The sequence below is a fragment of the Dreissena polymorpha genome, chromosome 1 (assembly GCF_020536995.1).
Source record: "Dreissena polymorpha isolate Duluth1 chromosome 1, UMN_Dpol_1.0, whole genome shotgun sequence".
In the NCBI taxonomy this organism is placed as follows: domain Eukaryota; kingdom Metazoa; phylum Mollusca; class Bivalvia; order Myida; family Dreissenidae; genus Dreissena; species Dreissena polymorpha.
The window spans coordinates 116,837,367-116,860,389 of record NC_068355.1 but is presented as its reverse complement, the minus strand read 5'-3'; the positions used below and the strand labels follow the sequence as shown (position 1 = coordinate 116,860,389).

At 34.2% G+C, this 23,023-nt stretch overlaps 2 protein-coding genes across 2 annotated transcripts; one reads left to right on the top strand and one right to left on the bottom strand.

Moving 5' to 3' along the window:
• Nucleotides 1–656: 656 nt before the first annotated feature.
• On the bottom strand, nt 657–17,495 carry LOC127846683 (UPF0711 protein C18orf21 homolog). The gene is made up of 6 exons (XM_052378168.1): nt 17,324–17,495; nt 14,700–14,731; nt 11,068–11,273; nt 5,437–5,545; nt 4,265–4,391; nt 657–3,000 (listed from the first exon to the last, which is right to left on the bottom strand). The coding sequence occupies exons 1-6, from the start codon at nt 17,401–17,403 to the stop codon at nt 2,691–2,693; spliced, it is 864 nt and encodes a 287-aa protein (XP_052234128.1). The 5' UTR covers nt 17,404–17,495; the 3' UTR covers nt 657–2,690.
• On the top strand, nt 17,426–23,023 carry LOC127846699 (peroxisomal membrane protein 4-like). Its single transcript, XM_052378190.1, has 4 exons — nt 17,426–17,563; nt 20,735–20,797; nt 21,437–21,635; nt 22,056–23,023. Exons 1-4 carry the CDS (start codon nt 17,478–17,480, stop codon nt 22,302–22,304), a joined length of 597 nt encoding a protein of 198 aa, XP_052234150.1. The 5' UTR covers nt 17,426–17,477; the 3' UTR covers nt 22,305–23,023.

The window sequence follows — 23,023 nt, the reverse complement described above, 5'->3', positions numbered from 1 at the left end:
TCGCGCCTAATTAAAATAGCAAAATTAAATTCCAAAAACATAAGCCTATGATGTAGGTTAAGTTCTCGGTTTCACTTTTCCGCTTCAATTCAGAAATAACAACTTATTAACTTTTTTATTAAAGCATTAAACTAATATAACAATTATGTCAATTTCTGAATGAAAGGAGGAACTTGCATGAAGTACAGAAAATGTCATTCTCTTTTTACTGCTACATTATGTTCTCATGTTTTACATATGAGAAAGAAGGACAGAGGTTTGACTTTCTTATGTTTTGAGATAGACTAAACCTGTCAGAATTTCCTTGATAAAATGATTCGAATGTAAGCTGTTATTTAATGAACAAAAATGAATCCAGACATTCAAAATATTATTTAAATCGGTTATCTTAAGACATTTTAAAATATGCAAGTGTTTAACATACTTTAACATACTAATCAAAAACTGCATTCAAATTGACACATTTTTAAAACAAATTGTCTTCGATTCTTCTAAACTTGGGAGTCAAATTATTGCCTCAATATGCTTTTAAGTGTCTGATTTTAAATTCAGCTACTAGAGACTAAACCAAATTCATGAACTTGAGAAAACACAATAAAGGTCTTTAAATCAAAGACATCCTGCCCTTTGTTGCTTAAACAATCATCAACACAATAAACATGTGTAATTATTTAATAAAGTTTATTGAATGCATCATAAACTGTTTGAATGCATGTTCACTGTGATAAATGTAAGATCCAAATTATTGTTTCTCTAACCAGAACTTGTTGTCAATACACCACATAATGTAAAGTTATTATTAACTTGTACTGAGGGTTTCCAATTGTTCACCTTTTTGACTTTATTTTACAATGGCCTAGGAAAGTTTTGTCCAAAGACTTAATACTGGTACTCTCGATTAAAAACAACCTACAGACATGCGTAATATTTAAAGTGTTTGTACAATGTCACTCTGTCATTGTAGAATACATTAGAATAATCAGTATTTGTTTTGGAGACCTGCAAATTAATGACTCCCATCTATTACGCAGTTCCTCTCCAAATTCGTAAAATAACGTATCATTAACATACAATATTTTCTGAAAAAAATAGCAAGTACTCTAGTCAAAATAGTCAGCAAAAAACCACAAGCTCCCAGATCTTCACGAAACCCCTGAAGGATATCATTGTATTAGACCAACACTCTATTGGAGACCAGCAACACAAAAGAAAATCCCTACACCATCAATAGCTCTCATAGCTAGGGAGAGCCACAATGCTTATATGATGCTACCGTACCAAACAGTAAAAATAAAACATTTGATTACTTTCGCAAGTAACGTAATATTAACTATGGTTACAATGAAATTGGGTTTTCCCCTTTATAAACTTAATCTCCCTAACTTTTACTTATGGGTACCCTCTCAATCAGCACCAATTTTAATTTTCCCAATTTGGAGATAAAAATCCTGAATATCTTGGAAAGAAATTATACCAAATCAACGAGTCACATATTGCATATTTATCTATAATTTAATAATTTAAATCAATTTTACCTCACACAAGTCGTTTTGGTTATTTTAAAGAGTATTTTCTGTTTAAGCAATTTTTGGAGATATAAATTTCTCATTTTGACAAAAACACATTGCTAGTTCTAACAATGCAACTGCTCCAATTACAAAGACCAAAGAAGTCAGGACAAACAGGGCTATAAATAACAACCGTATTTGCGTTATTACATGTACGCAATTAAAATAACCAAAAACGTAATTAACTTCAAAATAAAGCGCACAAAAACGCAAATACAAATTGAATAACGTAATTTATGTAAAAAACCTTGCGTCACGAAACGCAATTCTTACGAACACCGGCTGTATTTTTTGGACTGGTTATTTTCGGTACAAAAATGTACAGGATAGTTTATATGCCATCCTATAAAAAAAAGAAGGCAGTCTTTCCAGCGGTTATCAATCTTTCGGGTATTATTGTAATTATTTGAAGACCTGTCCGATTTCTATTTTCATTATCTGAAAAAATCAAAATGGCCACTCGTGGATGTAAAAAGAGAGTCGTTAGTAACTTGTAGTGTACAATTTAAACCACAGACTTTGATCAGAAATTCAGTAATTGTTTGTTGTTATGTACAAGTACCTTTTTGAATTCCATTTGTATAAATAATATAGTAACCTAAGTAGATTTTTATTCATTATGTATGTCATTCCCTAAATTACCCAATTGAGTTAAGAAACCGGGGGTGAAAACCCCAATTAAGCTCAAAAGTAGGGGGTGGAAAGGTTTGCTAAAACTCTTATTATATTTACAAAAACCCTATTGATGTCAAAAACAGGGGGCAATTACCCAATATACCCAAAAGTTATCTAAAGCCTTGGGACAAATGATGATATGACTATAAATATGTAGTCCAATTCAAAATACTAGTTTTATATTTAACAACTATTAGCAACTATTACTAAGGAATATCAGATTTTCACAGATACCATAATTGACTTCAATTATAAATCAAGCAACTATTTAAATCTGAAACAACAAACCGTTTTTGTTTCATTCAAAACCTTATGGAAAGCAGGGTTACAGCACATTTTGGAAGTCAACAATTGAAACATCGAAAAAGAGAAGTATATTGTTGTATAAAAGGTCGGCACTACCAAAATCAACAAATGACAAATCCAAACTTTGATTGACTACAACCACTACAAACTGGAGAGAAAATCTGTGAGTGATGGCCCAGAACCGTCTTGTTTCAACTTCTCTTTCCTCAGCATCTGACTGAGCTGTTTGGACCTCTTTAAAGTTTTCTTCTTTTTGGATGAATTTGTTGAACTCTGAGATGGTAAACTCACACACTCTTGTGCGCGTTTGACCTTCGGTTGATTGAAAAATAACACAGGCTTCTTTATTGGAGGTTGGTGGATAGGCAATATCGTGTTACTAACTGCTGATGTGTGTTGGTCAGGACCCACCAAGGTGCAAATGTCTTCAGTTGTTGGTTTTCTCTCATTGCTGCAAGCAGATTAAACGAAGATGAAGTTGGAAAGATTGACTATAATATCTTTACAATAACTGACTCGATCTTCTGACTAAAATCATTTCGCAACAAGGTGGTTGTCAAAAATGCATGCACCCGCATCCCCTGACTTGAAAATATGTTCCCTCTTCATTGACCTTAGATCTCTTGATTTCAAAATCATGAAGGGCTATCTTTCATTAAGAGGTACCAGCATACTAATATGATCCTAAGAATCATAGTGATATTGTGCAAACCAACTTTATTTAACAAGTCTCTGTGACCTTGACCTTACAAAGTTTTGTTTTCATCTTAAGAATGGGGCCGGGGCCACTTGAATTGGAAAAATTGTATCGTTTTGGGAAATTGGAGTTATAATTATATTTGTTTTTGCTATGAAAGAAATAGTTAACAATTGAGAATACAATATTATCAATATTATATTTTTATGGTTCACTATATAGAGCTGGATACTGAGATAGATAAAACTTGAAATTAAAAAAAGATATATTTTACGTTGTGAGACTCGCTTGATTAACATATGTTTTTTAACACTATCGTATTTAAGTATTGTGCGATTTAAACTTCTTGAAGTATTACAAGTTCAACATTACCGGGTGGGGTTAATCAGTTTTCATAATTCCAGCCAGAACATTAAAAAAAATAGTGCCAAAAGGAATTTTCTGTAATATAACATTGTGAATTTTGACTTTGAAATGGTGACCTCAAAATATAAAGGCATGTTTCCTTTCTCAGAGGTAACCACTATACCAATTTCAATGGCTTTGGGGCAAAGCATTCTCAAGATATCTTGCCTTAATCAATTTACTGAGACAAGCCCCTGTGACCTTGACCTTTTACCTGCTACCCCATAATCTTTCCTTTCTTTCAAGTAATCATCTTATAGATTTGCATGGATGTCCTTCAAAGCAATTTTAAGATATCTCACAGAAATGTGTGCAAGGCTGTGCTCTAGGGCAAGCTGTAGAGGGATGTGCCATTGAAATGCTGGATGGATGTGAAAGAGAGGACGTCCTTCCCCATTGATGAGCTATACCCAACAACTAACAGGATCTCTGTTTTGTCTTCCCTCATTTCCCTCCGATTGCATGACAGGTCTTTGTTAACAAACTGGTATTTTGAAGAATGTTTGGTAAAAATTAATACGAAAGTTCATAATTTTGCGAGTTGGAATTAAGGCTGTTTGCAACTTATGCAAAATTTCTTGTAGAAAAAAAAGACTTAAGTGTCAAATTTTACCTATTTGAAGCATCACATTCCACAGTACTATGGCCAGGCAAACTAAGGCCAGCATTGGAGTCATCATCCAACTTGCGCTTCATTCTAGCGGTTGCTTTCTCACGCTTCTTCTGTCGCTTGGATTTCACTGAAAATTATCAGCGGCATCAATAACTTCTGAAGCCAACCATAAACGTCGCCATCTTGACTATCACATGACTACCCTTTCTGTATTTAAAGGTAACAAATAAACATCCCAGGAAACCAATTCATTCCTGAGCTTGATGAGCTATGCATCAGCCATCAAATGCATTTGCTGTTTTACAACACACTTTCAATCTATTGTCTTTGTAATGTTTGCTATTTGTTACTTTTCACAAAAATTTTGCTTTCAAACAGAAGAATTAAGTATGGTCTGCAAGAAACAGACTTTTTTCAGTTTTAGTAAAATAAGTTCGACAGTCTGCAATGTTTGGGGTGTCTGGTTCTGCAGCAAGTATAGCCCCATTTTCAGTGGTATGGAAACAAGCACATAAATTATACATGTATTACCAGAATTTGCAAAATATGTGAAGGTTAAAGGTGCCAATAGTCAACTGATGTTGTTGGAAGGTACTCAAGTGTTAACCTCTTTATGTTTCAGTTAGACATTATTTCGCACAGCAGCGTACAGCTTACACTGGCAGGGGAATTTTAAGGTATTTTTGTCAGGAAGTATTATTCATTTCACAGGCAAAAGGGGCTGCCATTTGGCTTGCTTAATAACAGCACAAAAAGCAGCCTTAAACCCAAGATAGCACATCAAGATACAGTTCTTATTTTTCGATAATCAGTCAACAACTGATTTATTGTCATTCTCTTGAAATGCTTTTTAACCATTTGGATGAATGTCCTTGATATGCACAAAACTAAAAAAGAATGTTGATAGATGATAAAAAATGCAAACTCAAAACTAGAGTGTAAACAAGCTTCTTCTTTATTTTGACCTAGTGGCCTGTTTTTTTACCTCACTTGACCCAGTTTCAAACTCAACCAAGATATCATTGGGACAATTTTTGAGACCAAGTTTCATGACAATCAGACAAACAATGTGACCTCTAGAGTGTTAACTAGGCAAAATGTTGAACAAAGACGACATACAAAAAGTGATCCAAAAAGCTCACTAACAAATGCATCATTCTGTACTCACATACCTGTTGCAGCAACTTCCACCTGTTTCTGAATCTGCCGCCCCTGAAGCCTAATGGCTCGAGACTGACCAGGGATCAACATGGTCTTCTTACACACCTGGCATGTAACTCTCTACAAATATAGGTCTGAAATCTTAAATCTAAGAACCTAACAATGAATTTAGTGTTTAAACCTTTCCCACTTAGAGGCAAAATGAAAATGATTATGGGCACACAGCACATAACGAGAACAGCCTGCGAGTAACTTGCAGTCCGTTAAGGTTTTATGCTGTTTGCTGCTCATCAGTAACAAACTACTCTTCCTAATTATAGCAACTTAAAGTGTGTATTTTACTCAGGTTTGATTCATACAAGAGGGCCAAGATGGCCCTAGTTCGCTCACCTGAGAGGAGTCGGTTCATTCAATCTTTACCTAATGTCAAACATGACCTAGATATTGACCAGACAAACATCCTGGAACCAAAACTCCGGCGTAGGGAGTGTTTTTGTTTTTGTAAGATTTGAAATGGCGACCTATATTTTGAGTTGACCCCCCAAACATCAAACTTTGCTTACAAGGATTTTGTATAATATAATGAAAATTTGGACAATCTAAGGGCAATAATTATGGCATTAATTATGTGATTTTGCTCATCATCAAACTTGACTGAGATCTTTCAGCAACTTTGACAAAGAATGCTTGAGAAATGTGAATGCTAGAGTGTTTGCAAACCAAATGTGGACGGACGGACAGCTGACAAAGACCAATCCTCAAACCTCACCTGAGCAATCAGGTGAGCTAAAGAGTGTGTTTCACCGATCTGAGCCATTTTCCAACATGTCCAAGAAATCAATAAAACCAATGTATTGACTAAGTTTCACGATGATTAGGCAAAAAATGTGATTTCCATAGTGTTCGATCACAAGGTTTAACTCTATATAGTCACATAAGGAAAACTGCCCCACCCCCCTGGCAGCCATGTTTATTGACCCATCGGGACCATTTGCAAACTTATCTGAGATATATATAAAAACAAATCTATTCACCAAGTTTCATGATGATTGGGCAAAAAATGTGACTTCTAGAGTGTTTGCAAGCTTTTTTTTACTATATAAATATAAGAAAACTGCCCCCCCCGGCAGCCATGTTATTCAACTGACCGGAACCATTTTCCAACTCAACTCTGGTATCAAGGAAACAAATGTTGTGACAAAATTTCATGAAAATTGGGCAAAAAATGTGACTTCTAGAGTGTTCACATGTTTTCACTATATACATATAGAGAAAAATGCCCCGCCCACTGGGGGCCATGTTTTTTCAACGATCTGGACCATTTTCGAACTCATCCGACATATCAATAAAACCAATGTTTTGATTAACTTTCATGATGATTGGGCAAAAATTGTGACTTCTAGAGTGTTTACAAGGTTTCTCTAAAGCCATATAAGGAAAACTGCCCCGCCCACTGGCGGCCATGTTTTTCAATGGACTGGAACCACTATTGAACTCGACCAACATATCATTAACACAGACATATAGACAAAGTTACATGAAGATTGGGCATTAAATGTAACTTCTTCAGTGTTTACAAGCTTTTTCTTTTTATTTGACCTAGTGACCTAGTTTTTGACCCAACATGACCCAGTTTCAAGCACGATCGAGATTTCATTGGGACAAATCTTCTGACCAAGTTTCATGAAGATCGGACAATAAATGTGGCCTCTAGAGTGTTTACAAACAAATGTGGACGGACAGACGACGGACAAAGACCAGTCACAAAAGCTCACCTGAGCAATCAGACGAGCTAAAAACAAGAGCTGTCACCATAGGATGACATATGCCCCCTATAAACGCTTTGGTAGAAGTTATAGCATTTTTCGAAACCTAAACGCAGATTTCGAAACCTAAATGCGGACCCTAAGTTCAAGGTCAAGGTCACAGGGGTCAAAATTTGTGTGCGTATGGAAAGGCCTTGTCCATATAAACATGCATACCAAATATGAAGGTTATATCTCAAGGGACATAGAAGTAATGAGCATTTTTCAAAACCTTAACGCAGATTTCGAAACCTAAAGGCGGACCCTAAGTTCAAGGTCAAGGTCACAGAGATTAAAAAATTGTGTGGGTTTGGAAAGGTCTTGTCCATATACACATGCATACCAAATATGAAGGTTATATCTCAAGGGACATAGAAGTTATGAGCATTTTTTGAAACCTAAACTCAGATTTCGAAACCCAAATGCAAACCCTTAGTTCAAGGTCAAGGTCACAGGGGTAAAAAAATGTGTGCGTATGGAAAGGCCTTGTCCATATACACATGCATACCAAATATGAAGGTTATATCTCAAGGGACATAGAAGAAATTAGCATTTTTTGAAACCTAAACGCAGATTTTGAAACCTAAACGCGGGCCCTAAGTTCAAAGTCAAGGTCAAAGGGCTAAAAAAATGTGTGCGTAAGGAAAGGCCTTGTCCATATACACATGAATACCAAATATGAAGGTTATATCTCAATGGGACATAGAAGTTATGAGCATTTTTGGAAACCTAAATGCAAAGTGTGACGGAAAGACGGACAGACGAACAGACAGACAGACAGACGGACGGACGGACAGTCCGATCACTATATGCCCCCTTTTCTTCGAAATGGCCATAAAAACATCCAACCTCGAATAACAATTAACACATAAATGAAACACAACTACACTGTAGTATTATGAAAACATTAATAATCAAAGGGGAGTAACTACTGTATTCTTAAATGCAATATTTAGAAGAGTTGTCTCACATGTTAGATGACCTTAGTTCATGATTGTTTGCAAGCCTTTTTACTAAATAAATATAAGGAAAACTGCCACGTCCCCCTGGCAACCATGTTTTTCAACAGACCGGAACCATTTTAAAACTTAACTCAAGTATCTAGGAAACAAAAGTTCTGACAACATTTCATGAAAATTGGGCAAAAAATGTGACTTCTAGAGTGTTCACATGTTTTCACTATATACATATAGAGAAAAATGCCCCGCCCACTGGGGGCCATGTTTTTTCACCGATCTGGACCATTTTCGAAATCGTCCGAGAAATCAATAAAACCAATGTTTCGACCAACTTTCATGATGACTGGGCAAAAATTGTGACTTCTTGAGTGTTTACAAGGTTTCTCTATAGCCAAATAAGGAAAACTGCCCCGCTCACAGGCGTCCATGTTTTTCAACGGACCGGAACCACTTTTGAACTCAACCAACATATCATTAAGACAAACATTTTGACAAAATTACATGAAGATTGGGCATGAAATGTGACTTCTATAGTGTTTACAAGTTTTTTTGTTTTTTTTTTACCTAATGACCTAGTTTTTGACCCGGCACAACCCAGTTTCAAACTCGACTGAAATTTTAATTGGGACGAAGCTTCTGACCAAGTTACATGAAGAACGGACAATAAATGTGGCTCCTAGAGTGTTTACGAACAAATGTGGACGGACGGACAGACGACAGACAAAGACCAGTCACAAAAGCTCACCTGAGCAATCAGGTGAGCTAAAAAAGATAATCACTTCTTATGCATTTCAATGTCATACATAAATCAGGGTTCGACTTTAACTTTTCTTATAGAAAGAGTTGATGACACTCTTGAAACCTTTTGGCAGGAAACTGATGTCTAAATGGACAATATAAAAATAAAAAAATGAATAAAATTGACCAGCATCTAACCAAAATAATGTCTTGTAAGTGTTTAATCATGATTTATCAGGAAACCATCATTAAAGCAGTGAACACAGGCAGGGAATAATCTACATGTGCGTCCCGCGTACATATGACGCACAAATATCGAAAAAGACGCAAAGTTTTGAAATATGTGCGTCCACTCAGACGCATTGCTGAAACGAATCCGTTAACACATACGCGAATCACGTTAAGTATAGGAACCATCTTGGGTATGAGTCTAAAGTGTAGCAAGAACGCTGAGTTTAACCAAATGAGGCTTGAAGACTGCAACAAGTCTTTTGATTGGCTCTTGTCGAGCCGCTGCTGTATAATACAAACCAATTAGAATCGACTATTTAAATAGAGTGTGTTATGATATTTTCTAGAGTCCCTGGATGAAAACCTGCTTTAACTTTTTGTAACTTAGTCATAAATAATACAGAAAAAATGCCTCCGAAATAAGGTGTTTAAGCTAAATCCAAAACAAACAACTCTAAACTTTAATAATGGTAGGCCAACGGCTCGCAATTCGGACGTTAACAATAATATTATCAAGCTCGCAATTCGGATGTTAACAATAATATTATCATCGATTTAAATCAAGTTGAAATGTTGTAACAGGTTACATTTATGTAACAGATAATTTTAAAGCCTATGTGAAGGCAAACAAGATAGTGATGACCCTGAATTTGCTTTTTTGGTTTCAACATGTTTTTGAGATTATTAAAAGTTTATTGCAAAATATAGTATTTGAGCAAGTGTGATTTAGAATTATTTTCTTCACTACTTGGTATCTTTTAAAATTTGGGAGCCATTCTTTTTCAAGGTGGACTCATTAATTTTGGCCTGGAACTTACTGGTCTCAAATCTGCGAGTTCAGGGACCCATAGATAGTAAATTCTAGATTATTCCCTGTACAGGAAACTATTTTTGATGCAAAAACAAACAACAAGAGATGTGTTTGTCAGAAACACAATGCCCCCTATTGCGCCGCTTTGAATTAAAAAATTTGACCTTTGACCTTGAAGGATGACCTTGACCTTTCACCACTCAAAATGTGCAGCTCCATGAGATACATTGTGTACACATGCATGCCAAATATCAAGTTGCTACGTTCAATATTGCAAAAGTTATGAAGAAGGTTAAAGTTTTGGTTACAGTTTTTTTATTTTTTGTTTGACCTTTGACCTTGAAGGATGACCTTGACCTTTCACCACTCAAAATGTGCAGCTCCATGAGATACACATGCATGCCAAATATCAAGTTGCTACGTTCAATATTGCAAAAGTTATGAAGAAGGTTAAAGTTTTGGTTACAGTTTTTTTATTTTTTGTTTGACCTTTGACCTTGAAGGATGACCTTGACCTTTCACCACTCAAAATGTGCAGCTCCATGAGATACACATGCATGCCAAATATCAAGTTGCTAAGTTCAATATTGCAAAAGTTATGAAGAAGGTTAAAGTTTTGGTTAAAGTTTTGGGACACACACACACACACACAGACAAACACAAACAATCACAGACAGGCCAAAAACAATATTCCCCCGATCTTTCAATCGGGGGGCATAAAAATTTAATGATTAAACTGCCAGGATCATTTTATACCACTTTAACTGTTTATCACCTTCTGACAACACCCAGTGTTTTGCAGCACAAACTTTGGATGCAAATTTGACAGTATTCTTTGGGGTGAATTCCTTTATATTTTATTTCTTGATCTCTATGAATAATGCTGGCAAACGACTTACTTATTTACATTATGGTCAGCACTTTCAAAGAGTTAAAGACAAAGTCTGTGAGGTTATACATAGAGGGAAAGCTAATCAATTACACATGTTTATACAATCAAACATACAAGCTCATAATAACACCGTCTGCTTAAAAGATATAGCTCAGCTATAGGGCAACAAACGATGTAAATTCACAATCAATTCTTAAGACACTCACCAGCATGTTACAGCTTTCCATATAATCTTTCAAAAGTTTCTTCTGAAAGCGTCCCATGAAAGGAGTTTTACTTTCACTTCGAGCAATAAGTCGTTTGACTTTGGTAGTCAGCTGGCAGCGTGGTGACATCCGTATTTGATAGTTGCCAGGCATCAGACGATTTCCACAGAAGAAACAAATCTGTTGCCGGAACATTTCTGTTACACCTGCAAATGAACAGATTCAGAATTCAACCATTTTGCAATGTTTTATTTATTATATGCATCTTTTGACGATTGAAAATCCTGAAAATTATAAGCGTTGCAACGGGAACAATTAAATAAATTAGAGAGTTCTGTTGTTGGGGTTATATTTTGTGATACTATGAGGATTGCTTATATAAGGTATAAAATACGTTTTTCATTACATGAGGATGGATGGCCGGGTGGTTTAAGCGATAGACTTTTACTCCAGGGCTCCAGGGTTTAGTGGTTCGAGCCCAGTTGAGGGTTACTCTTTTATTATTTATTTTATTATTGTTTTTTTACTGGAACTTTTTAGATCTGATGTTTAATTTATCATTATAAAGCATATAATGACAAACTTCAATAAATGCCAAAATCTGTGAAAAGGTCCCTTTTATAAGAATTTAAATTTTGAAAAAAAAAAAGGAACTTCTTCACCAGTCTCAAAACCGCTAGTCTTATGCTCTTAGAATTGCATCATAAAACGAAAGTAAGTTTCACCACTGTATAAGCTTGTCCTAAGCAGTTTAAAAAGAGTTTAATATAATGAAGACCATAAAGATGTAGGCAAATAAAAGTTCAAATTATTAAATCCTGATAAAATAAAGACACAACACTGTTTGTTTTTGTTTAAATTTCATACTTCAGAAATTGATTTGTTTACGGCAAAGCTTGCATATCTCTATTTCAGAAGAATTCAGTACACAAAATATTTACAAACAACTTTTCAAGCCATTTGAACTCGATTTTTTAACTCGAATTTTACTTAAATATTTTTTTTATTACATTTGTTTAACTTTTTGTGCATACTTTTAAAGTATAAAATAACCCTTCCAGACATAATTTTGAATATTCTTACAGTATCCTGCCAGGTTTACAAAAGATTTGATAAATGTACAAGAGGCCTGAATCATGCATGGCACAAAAGATTATGTGCCATTGGCTGAATCAAAATCAAGACCCAAATGAGACTCCTAAACTTGAATAAAAAAATAATATTATTCGGTGTTGATCATAGTAGTCCAAAAAAAGCCCTCTACCTAAGCCCCCCCCCCACCCACGGTAAAAAACACCTATTCTAACATGTTTTTTTAAGAAGTTTGTATTCAATGAGTGTTTACTGTGTTAAATATTTTTTTATTTCAATAAGATCTAACAAAGTATATAACTATAATTTGTATGATTTTTTTTCCTTCTATTTTAATAATCATACAGAGTTTTATCAAATATTTTCTTCCCAATTCAGTGAACTATTCGAACGAAAAAACTCAGTACAATAATTGCATTTTTTACCCCAAAATTGCCAGGAATATACCTGTATATGCCTAAGCAAATTGGCTATTGCTTCATCAGGATCCTATTTGATCTATAGATAGACCAAATAAAATAAAAACAGTATTTGAAAAAAAAACAATACTATCGTTATAGCATAATTATTTTCTTGTATATTCCGCTACTTTATACTTTATATATATATATATACTGACTTTATACTGAATGAAAAAATTTCAAACAACCAGTTAGACATTTTATAAAATTGTTTGCATCTTCAATAACAACCAAATTCATATTAAATTATTTTCATATCAGTTGTTTCTAATGTACAGGCCAATTCTAGAAAGGAACCCCAGTAGAGCCATCATTTTTATAGGAAAACACTTGTTTTTTATATAAACATTCTAAGAATTCTATAGACAAATAAACACAAGCATACTTTTAAAACTAGAATATTATTTAAATATTTGCATTTACAGAATAGAGGAAGCAAACTTTGATACATTTATAGCTAAATTATACTTAACAAAATCTAAAACTTGCGTGTTTTGAAAAAAAAAACCACAACTTCCATAAGATTTTTTTTCGACCAAAATATAGTTAATCTCATTTTGAAGCATTTGTTTGCACAAAAAAACAACAACACTAATTTCACAATTTTGGTAAAAACGCCGCGATTTTTTAATTCCCAATTCAAAGGGAACAGTCCCATTCCAAAATGTTTTTTAAAAAACTGTACAACGCTGTAAAATTAGATACAAACAAATCTCAAAAGACTCTAATAAATTTTCATTCTACCCAAGAACAGTTATCAAATGGAATTCACTAACTCCAAATATACTTGATGTAGCCACAGTATCCTTCAAGTACAGCCTATCAGTAGGAACAAGGTTACTTTATTGATGTAATCCGAAACATGCCAAGCATCTACCACATGACTTCTTTAGTCTGTTGCTGATTTTTTTTTCATTTCCCACGGTATCAAACATAAAAACATAAGAGAAATGGCATATCTACATGTAAGTTAGTTCTCTGTTATAACAAAATGTGGTATCATTTTATACACAATCTTGCACAGTTGCATGAGTTTTGTAAGGATTTACAGAGAATTTCACAATTTTCTATAGCTATTTTACCAAATAGAAACATGCCATAGTAAATGATGTCACATTGCAGTGCAGGCATTATATTTTATTTATTTATTCATATTTTTAGTATTTTTTACATATATGGGTGTGACAATATGATGGCGATTACTCTTTTAAACTTTATACCAGTCAATTCAAGTATAATTTTTCTTTTTTCTCTTATATTTAACTTGGGTGTTTCCCATTGATATATTTTTTTGGGGTTGTCCACCATCAACAAATTTAAGCTTAAGAGGAGACAGTTTGACTTGTTAATACTTTATGACATGAGAGGATAGGAAAGTTCAAAGGTTATTCTCAAGTTGTTTTTGAAAACTATATTATTGCTAATATTATTGTTATTTTTTATAATGGCTTTAACGCACATATATTTTTTAATCAATATGCATACAAATACACAAATTCTTGAAATAAAAAGTAAAGGTTTGTGACACTGTTTTGTTTAACCCACATTATTACTCTAATCTAGTGCACCTACATGTATGACAATCTTGAAATTTATGCTTGTTTTCTATAAAGAGGGGCAATCGCAAATATATGAAGACATACATTTGTAGTACTCTTCATAATAATAGAATAGCGTCATAAGTAGTATGAAGCAGAATAACGGATATAAAATTTCCCATCATATCACAGCAGAACTACATTTTTTCACAAAAAGGACAAATAACAACGAACCAATGTATTTATTTATTACAATTAACAAATTTTTATTAGAAGAGAAAGGCTTGATACACTGATGTGCTATGTCACCAAGCTAGTATTTTGTCAAAACCCTTACTCCTGAGGACGTCAGTTTTTCCCTTATCCACATGTGGACACTAACAATTTAAATAATTTGAAATTAACAACCAACTGAGCACCTGTGTACAGTTTTCGACCCTTAACCACCAATAGGTGCCATCGCAAAACCTTCTATTTAGAAGTAGTGCATTATGATGACAGAAGAAAAATTAGAAATAGATTGTAAAATGTAATAATTCACCTTTTCCTTCTTGTTTTGATGCTGCTTCATATCTGAAATTAAGAAATAAATTATGCAGGTAAGGTCCAGATCTTTATTTTAATATAAAGCAATTGTTTCAATGTATGTGATTCCAACCTGAATCCAAGTCTACATGTAAATGCAAGCTAGTTCCAGAAAGAAGGAATGATGTACATGTATCTGCAGAAGTTTGAAAGAAATGAAATCGCTATTCAAAACAAGTAAATATTTTAAAGAAAGCCCAGGGAAAATCTGAGTGGACTATTTCAAGAGTATTGCATGCAGAAATGTATATTATATGTGTATCTTAAAGATGCATTTTTCAGTATCACAAAAATGGGTGTAGGCTCTTTCGGCACCAAGCTTTTTCGGAACAGGTTTTTTCAGGCTTATTAGGCCCCAACTTAAGGCTAATTCGACCCAGGTGCCAGACTTTTTCGGCCCCATTTATAATTTAAATAGTTTTACATATTTTGGTCGATACTCTTTATTGTGTTTTATGGGGTATTGTTTAATGCATTATTCTAGTATAATAATCTTTATTAAAGTTACCAGTAATTCCATTTAAAAAATGTTTCTTATTCTTCAGGTATGTTGTCGTCAAAATGAGGCGTAACAATGCTCTAACATGAAATAAAACAAACTTCAAAGTTATTAATTTACTCTTACATATATTTTGGATAACTTTAAACTTAAGGTGATAACAATAAGGAATACACATGCCTTTTCAATACATTCAATACAATATCGAAACACACACACGTGCACACGCACACACACATTTATGTGTTATGGGCTTACATATCTCTCACACAAACATTGTACTAAATGGCATACATTAAGATTTTATTTTATTTTTATTTTAAATTTTTCTTCTTTAAATTTCACTTACATTTTCACTATAGTTTTTTTATATAAAAGGAATTTAAACAAGAGACAGCAACTGAGCACATCACACAAATATAAATAGATAAGCAATCAGAAAGCCTGCTACGTGTTTGCAACTTTCGTCATAAAATAACATAAAAATAATGGAAATCTTACCCGTATATAATTTAATTTAAGAATTGACACTAATGAAGAAAACTGTCATTTTTTCAATTATATAATTTCCTTATAAAGCAATCAAAGTACAATGAAACACATATGGTTCTAATTGACAGCATTCTCTTGTTCCTGATGTGATACACATTGTTAATGCGTTAAGCAGGTGTTTTACTCCCACCCCATCATTTATTATCGAGTGTAGCCTTTGTCTATCATCCGCACCTACGCCAGTGAAGCCATTGTCTATCACCCGCACCTATGCCAGGTTTTATGAATTATCAGGTCGTTTAAAAAAAAAAGATACATGTGTGATGAGTCACCGAATTAACGAAAATATGTAGATTCATGATTAGAAATAAAATATAATCTTAAATAGAAATTTTAGGGGAAAATCTGGGTGTCCGCTGACAAAAAAATACATTTACAAAATATGCAAATTGTAACCATATAAACGATTTTACTGATTTTATATGTTCAAGCTTATATAGAAAAATAAATTGACTTATCTTAGCCAGTCATTATATTCAGCATAGTTTGCATAACACATATCAAACAAATACTCATCATTTACACCTTTAATCAAAAGAAATATTTAATAAACGAACAGACAATCGATTCCTTTAAAAACCAACACAATTACACAAGTATATAAATTGGTAACAGTTTCAGTGCTTTCAAGTATATAAATTGGTAACAGTTTCAGTGCTTTCCACAGGTCATTTAACAATACCTCACGGGGTGCTTGAATTTCAAAATCAGAGTCCCCAGGGCGCTTGAAATTTTCCGGCCAGTTTCTTTTCTCAGAAACTGCTACTAGCTGTTATGCAAAGTTTGCAACGTCTGTTTGGGATTGATTGAGTCGAGTAGGTATTTATGCGTGAAAGGGTTAAAACAAAGTAAAAAAAATAACCTTAGCAGTTACTTTGTTCCATGTTTTTATTTAAAAATCATAACGCATCAGGTAACGTTATTTGACATGATAGATGTAAAAAAAACAGAAGGCGCACCCCTCTCTAACCCACCTCTAATGGCCAGGGACGTCTGAAACAAAAACTGTGGAAAGCACTAAGTTTAGAAACGATAATGCTGTTTAATCAAAATCATAATCAAAAGCAATATTTTAGAAACAAATCGACCAAAAAAATAAACATATCAACTAACTAACACCAGTCCTGTAATGATTTAATCTGTTAGTGTAGTAAAAAGTAAGGTCACTTCCAACAGCCTTGCTGTTGGGCTAGCTCTTTAGCGACGTGGTTAAAGTGTTTGACTACCATCTGGAGGTCGTGGGTTCAATCCCGGCCTGAGCTCAGTATTTTCACAATAATGGCGATGAGGAAGAGATCAATTATAATCGAAAGACATCAAACCCGCAGTAATCAATTTTAAAGTTTAGAAGAAAATCTGTAATAAAATATAGGGCCAAATAAGCCTGGTCAATTTAGGGCCGAATAAGCTTGGTGCTGAAATTCGACCTGAATTTTCGAAATGGGACGAAAAAGCTTGGTGCCGAAAAAGCCTGCAACCACGAAAATATGTGACAACTAGTAACTACGAGAAAAAAGCAAATAACCTACTGAAAGTATCTTGCGAGACCTGGTGAAATCGAATTTGATAATGTGATTAAGTCTTCGTAGAACTTCGCCATCTTGGCCATCGTTGGAAAAAAATGTTTTATGTATAATTCCTCAATTATGTACGAACTACTGTCATTGGTCACATGATCAAAACATGGCGACTTCCATAGAACGAATTCTTGGTTCGGAGCAATACAGACCACTTTTAGCAATAATTAAAGGCTTACGAAATGGAGCTGTGTAAGAACGATATCATTATGTTTCACAATCTTTAAAAAGCTATATGAGGACCTTATTTAAGGCTGAAGTGATTTATTTAAGCCATGGATCTCCAGACAACTCGCCCCATTGCCAACTCGCCCCAAAAAATAGGACAAGTCGCCCATAATTTATTGGACAACTCGCCCCAACCGAAAGATAACTTGCCCCGAATGCATTAACAACTCGCCATGAATTATCTTGTGAGGCAAAGAACACATTTGATTGAAGATATGTATTATATAACAATATTTAGAATAAAACGAAGGTCGGTTTTACAGTGTTCCCAGTAATTTTACATCTTTAAGCTAATTCTTAAAAATTGACCCAAACGACCAATATGGGAAAAACAAACATTTAAAGTTCATATTTATAACATTGTTTACAGCAAATACACATAATTAATCAACTGTTTTTCCAACTTATTTTTTTCCCCCGGTTTCTTACCAAATGTTTGAATTGCAATGCGATTTATTACTTATATGGTCTCTAACTTTATCATTTTCAGTGATTAAGTAGTAAACACATTTTGCCTAAAGTTTCAAATCCATAAAATATGCCAAAGGATTGATTACATGTTTATATGGAGCAGGTTAACCTCATACAGTGCACACTAATGACATTGTGTAAAAAATATATAACCTGTCATTAAAAATCACTATTATTTTATTGAATGGGGTGGAGATGCTGGTTGTGGTTAGTTTGCATAGATTTTTTGATGATTGGCTTCAGGTATGAGAGTTTATAGATGGTAGAAGTAGTATACATGTACATACTCTGCTCTTATTTTGACTCGATTTCAGTATATTTTTCCTACCGAAAATACATTTAAGTAAATTTAAGAGTACCCGAGGTACATATAAGTAGTACCCAAGCTGACAATGTCCAATTGAGTCATAGTTTGCAGTGTTTTTTTTTCATTCAAAATTGGGTCCGGTAATTGGGATGATTTCCAATTGAAAAAAGTATAGTTTTCCGAAATGGGAGCTACAAATTCCCAATGGAGATTATTATTTTTTTAGATCTCAATATTTTGTTTATCTCCCATCCATATAAGTTCAACCTCAATAAATATAATACTGCAAACACTTGTATTCTCAATTTTGAAGCATTTTTTAGCAAAACAACAACAACACTAATTTCCCAATTTTAGTCAAAACAACGCAGGCCTTTTCTGCTCCATTTTGGGAAAATGCCACACTGGAATTTTGGGAATTTTGCGTCGTGAAAAACCCCATTTTGGGGAAAAAAAAAATCGCAAAACTGGCTCAATTGGGAAAAATAATCGCATGTTTATAGTGTTTCTTATGTTTCAAAGTAGCCGTTAACTGTTAAATAACGACTATTTTGATAACATAATATTACAATTTTACAAAATATTATGAACAGAGGCGTTGGAGCTGGGGCGGCAGGGGTGGCGGCCGCCGCCCCAATATTTTCTGCAAAAAGGAAATTTCTGCAAAGACCTTTTTTAATTTTTTTTTTCCATTTCAATACCTGTATATTTGAAAATATCTTTACCACGAAGCAAGGTGATCACGCTTTTGCGGTTATGACAAGTGTATTGTTGTTTGCCATTACCCACCCGCGGTAGTGTACGTGTCAATTATGTTGTTAATTAATCGGTCTCTTTTATAACGATAATCCCTTTAGTCTTGGGTAATTAAACCTGGGAATCTTTAATTGTTGGTATGATCTAAGCCTTTGCTTCTTTTTATTAATATAAAGGAAAGTATGACATGAAACAAATGTGCCGATATTCAATAGTCCTTAATGATCACAAAATTAAAGATACCTCAAGATACCTGAATTAATTAAAATAACTCAAAATAAATCGATAATTCTAAAAAACTTATTTAATGTTTTTACCACTTTTTTGTGTAATTTCAATATGTCTACTCCAAACAAACGAATTTCAAATTTCCAAAACGGAATTGCGGAATTTTTTTTTCGAAGAACATTATTTTTACCCACATGATCCCTATCGTTGTGTCGCCTGCTACAAAGTACAAACTGCGACATATAGAGATCACTTCTCCATCGATTTTCTGTCTGTCACAACTTTTGTCATTCAGAATATACCTGCAATAGACGTGTATAAGGTCAGGTATCAGGCATAAAAACGCACCAGAATGCGCCATTTGATGCTAAAATTTGAAAAAAAAATCCGGGGGAGGCTCCGGAACCCCACCAATAGGAGGGGGATACCCATACCCAACCCCTCCGCCGCCCCAATGTCAATTTGCTTCGGACGCCCCTGATGAACATGTGTGATAAGTGCAGTTTTTTTAAATCTGATTTTGGGGAAAGGGCCTGGCCTTTTTTGAGGGGAAAAAAATGGCGCAAAAGGCCAGATTTTGGGGAAAATAAGGAAAGTCTTAAATAATCAATTTAACATATTTTACTGTTTTTAAAACAAATTCAAGGCAACAGATAATTTAATTATGTAATATTTTTCTATTTTGTACACTCGATCAGGTTAACTTATATATTCAAAGGTTTAAAAAACAAAACAATTTTGTTTGGGGGGGAATTGGGATTTTTTTTTTCAATTGGAAAAAAAAACACAACCAGATTTGCATTGGGAATGGGCCCATATTCGGACCCGTGGCATAGGGCGGAAAAGGCCTGCAACGCGAATTTTCCTAATCCAAAGGGACCCGGCCCAATTTCCAAAATGTTGAAAAAAACACTTGTTTGATATTAATTAGTTAAAGTAAAAACTACACATGTGTACAAGTAATTGTTATTTTTTTACCAATCACACAATTTAAGGATGAACACTGTGTCAAGCAATTGTATAAGGAGTTCAATATTTAGAAGATTTAAATGCTTTAAAAATTCTCCCTTAACATGGCTGTAATTTTATTCTGCCCTTTGTGCTCTCTTTTGATAGTATTGATAATGAAATAGTTTATTTTTTATTTTTGGTACACTCATTTACAACCAATTTAAGCCAAAATCTGTATTTGTTCTAACATTGAAGGTGTCCACCCTCCCACTTCCTTCTATTCCACTGTATATAAATCCCTAGTTATTTTTACTTGCGCATTTAATGATAAAATCAACAATATGATATATTGATGATTTTGTCCAAAACTATTTTCCCACCTGAAAATGTATTCTAGAAAAATATTTATTTTCTTCATTCAGGTATGGGACGAAGGTCAGGTTTCCACATGCTCTGGTTATGACGTTGCTGTTTAAAGATGGAAGGTAATTTATTATTGAAACAAATATTGAACAATTCCACGTTCAGGAACCATGTTCTGGTATCCAATAATTGACAGATCATGATAAGTACAAACTCATCATTTACATGTCAAAATTTTTTACTAATCTTTGTGATCCCTGCATAATTTGGAGTCTAGAGGCAAGGATGCAACTGATGGTCTTCTGTAGAGCCACCACCTCCAGCTTGCACATGTGTCATATCACCAGCTTTTAGACTGGCTGTTGATGTTTCCAGTAGTCTAATGATAGCATCTGTCCTAGGAGCGCATTGTAGTTGACCAGCTCTAGTGTGATGTCCTTGGTTGTGATCTCTCTGTGGATGTACTCTGTACCTTCCATGTAGTCTTATTTACTGGTGTCAATGCTGCTACAGACCATTAGTTCATTAAAGAGGAAAATGACGTGAGCTCAAAGGGTGTGTAAATGAAATGGCCAGATTTCAGCATTATTAAATTATTTTCATCACTGAATACTTAACCTCTGCATTTCAGAAGAGTACATAAGATATGGTAAGAAATATATTCATGTATTATTGTTAATGCTTGAAGATGTAAAACAATTATGAAAAGAATGTTTTGAAAAAATCTATTCCAGATATTTTTTCTGTATTATATTTTTCAGCACACAAGACAAAGTTTGGTCTATACTGGAGGCAACATTTACTCATTCCAAAAACCTTGCTTTGTTTGTACTTCTCTACAAGAGTCTGACCTCCCTGATGGAGCATGTGCAGTCCGAAAAATCACAGCTTCACAGCTTCGTGGCGGCCTTCATAGGGGGCTACATTGTGTTTGGCAAATACAACAAAGTCAATGAACAGGTACTCATGCACATTGGCACATACTAGTATTAGTATTGGGAACATGGAAAACATTATGGCCGGTATTACAGAACTTTTATTTGTCTAAAGGTCAGTATTTTTTTACACTGACTCTTTCATCATAACAATTACTGGTATTTAACAACTCAAATGTAATATTTTCATCTATAGACTAATCACAGATTGCTGTGGGCTCTGGGAGAAAACGCTTATCCCTGGGTACAAACTAGGCTAGCTTATGTTGTCAACGGTAGTTTCATGCAAGACTGGTTTTTAAAGTTGAGACAGTAAGTGATTTTGAAAAGTTAAATTGGTCAGCTTTGTTTGTACAGGGAGATGAGTGGGTGGTATCAAATGCGATTTCATTCTGGAATATGTATTTTACTGACAGTTCACAAATGGAGCTTTGTCTTCTCACAGATAAACCTGTACCTTCTGTCTCGTATTATTTACGGGCTTGCCAAGCTAGCTGTGAAAAGAGGCTACATCCCAAAGCCAGCTGGAGACCCGTTTCCATGGTTTGCAGCCTTCGTCTGGGGCATCGTGTTGTGGCAGTTTGAATATGAGAAGGACACCTTGCAGCCTTCCCTGCAGTCCTCCATGACCTACCTATACCATGACAGCAACGTCTGGACAAACTTGAAGAACTTTATATGGCACAATAGATAATTGTATTGTGCCCACATATGCGTATACCTGTGATTGAAGTTTAAAGTATGTAACAAATGTTGGAACCTATTAATAGGTGTGTCCAGTTTTTGTTTTTAACATTTTTTAAATTTTGGCAAGGATAAATTTTTATTCATCCATTAAGCAAGCTTTATGAATATTGTACATTAAATGTGACATCCCAAGTATTGTTAATGTATAAAGCACTACATAACGGTGCTTTTGATTTTATTTTTGAAAAAAAAACTTATTTTGTTTTGAGTCAGTTCCTAGCAAAATAAATGTGATCATTTTATGTTTTCCAAGTACTGTTTGAACTCACTTTGCAAAGTCAAAGTTTTTCGTTAAAGCTTTGCTGTGTCAGTTCATTGTGGAACCTCTGTTTAGTTTTTTTTTTCAGATCAGATCTTATGCTATTTTTTTTTTAGTTTTACACGTATGTTGTAGAAATGTTTTAGTCTGATATGCCTATGTGCATATTACACTGGATTAGATATCCAGTTCACGAAATAGAAAGCTAACATGAAATTCGAAAATTTAACAAGTGGCAAGCTTTTTTTTGTTTGACATACCAAATGTCTTTGTCAACATTCTTGTCCCAGGATAATGTGGGACATGTTCCAATGAATATTTCCTGATTATAATCAGTACAACACTATATAGTACATGTTTTTAAGTCGTTACATAATCGTTCAATATTCTATTAAATGTAGAAGAAG